General features: G+C 39.9%; 1 protein-coding gene across 1 annotated transcript; it reads right to left on the bottom strand.

Moving 5' to 3' along the window:
• Nucleotides 1-410: 410 nt before the first annotated feature.
• On the bottom strand, nt 411-1,028 carry LOC102664753 (uncharacterized). Its single transcript, XM_006577525.1, has one exon. The coding sequence runs from the start codon at nt 1,026-1,028 to the stop codon at nt 411-413; it is 618 nt and encodes a 205-aa protein (XP_006577588.1).
• Nucleotides 1,029-1,287: the final 259 nt, after the last annotated feature.

Here is a 1,287-nt window from a genome sequence, read left to right as displayed (position 1 = left end):
AAGTTGTGTGCTTAGTGAGATGACTCGCTTAGCCCAAATCCAAAATATGAAATTCCAGAGAGGTTTTTGGGCTTAGCACATAGGGCTCGCTTAGCAAGGCCCCATCAGTCAATGAGTATGGGTTGATGCGCTTAGCGCGAGAGATGACTCGCTCAGCACATGCATAATGATTCGCTTAGCGCTTGAAACACGTTGAGCGAGTGGATGACTGAAAAATTTTCTAAGTTATTTTTCCATCCACAACTCCAGAGAAGCTTAATCAACCTCATATCAAAATGCAAAACATGCTGATGATTCAAGCAATCACAAATAAGTAATCCTAACTATATGCAGTGAACATGAAATTAAAAAGGGTTGGGTTGCCTCCCAGTAAGCGCTCGTTTAACGTCATTAGCTTGACGCATCTTACTTCATGGATCTGGATCAAATTTGGTTCCAACCTTCTGAACCATCTCCTTCCATCCTTCATTTACCTTTGAACAGACATTCTGGTCGAGCAAAGGTTTTTCTTCATCAAACAAATCAAAGTTGATCTTCTGATCAACTATACCCATTTCCAGCTTTTTCTTTCCCATATCCACCATGCAACTAGCGGTTAACATGAAGGGACATCCCAAGATCAAGGGAATTTCAGTGTCATCTTTAATATCCACGACCACAAAATCTGCAGGGAAAGTAAAATGTTTTACTCTAACCAGAACATCTTTAATCACTCCATAAGGTTTGGTAATAGATCTATCTGCAAGCTGTAGTTTCATCCTTGTTGGCATAATCTCCAACTCTCCAAGTCTCCTACACATGGAGAGTGGCATCAAGTTTATACTAGCCCCCAAATTAATGAGAGCTTTTCCAACAGACACAGAACCAATAGAGCAGGGAATTGTGACACTCCCAAGATCTTTGTGCTTTGGTGGAAGGATTCTTTGAATCACTGCACTGCAATTTCCCTCCACAACAATATTATCACTGTGAATGTACTTGCTATTCTTGGTTAACAGATCTTTCAAAAACTTTGTATAGAGTGGCATTTGCTGCAGGGCTTCTCCAAAGGGAATTGTTATCTCCAATTTCTTGAAGATGTCAAGGAACCGAGCTAATTGTTACTCCTTGTCTTTCTTTGATGGTACTAAATGATATGGCACCTCTTTCCCTATACATGGAATAGCCTCTTTCTTCTTCTCACGTGCAAGCTCACTCTTGGTCTTTCTTACTCCCTCTCTTTCCTTCTCTTTTTCATTTTTCTCTTTTTCTTCTTTTTCTTTTTCTTTTCCTTCTCCATTTATTTCT

The sequence above is a fragment of the Glycine max genome, chromosome 3, assembly GCF_000004515.6.
Source record: "Glycine max cultivar Williams 82 chromosome 3, Glycine_max_v4.0, whole genome shotgun sequence".
In the NCBI taxonomy this organism is placed as follows: Eukaryota; Viridiplantae; Streptophyta; class Magnoliopsida; order Fabales; family Fabaceae; genus Glycine; species Glycine max.
The sequence above is the reverse complement of the archived record's forward strand: the minus strand, read 5'-3'. Positions and strand labels throughout refer to the sequence as shown.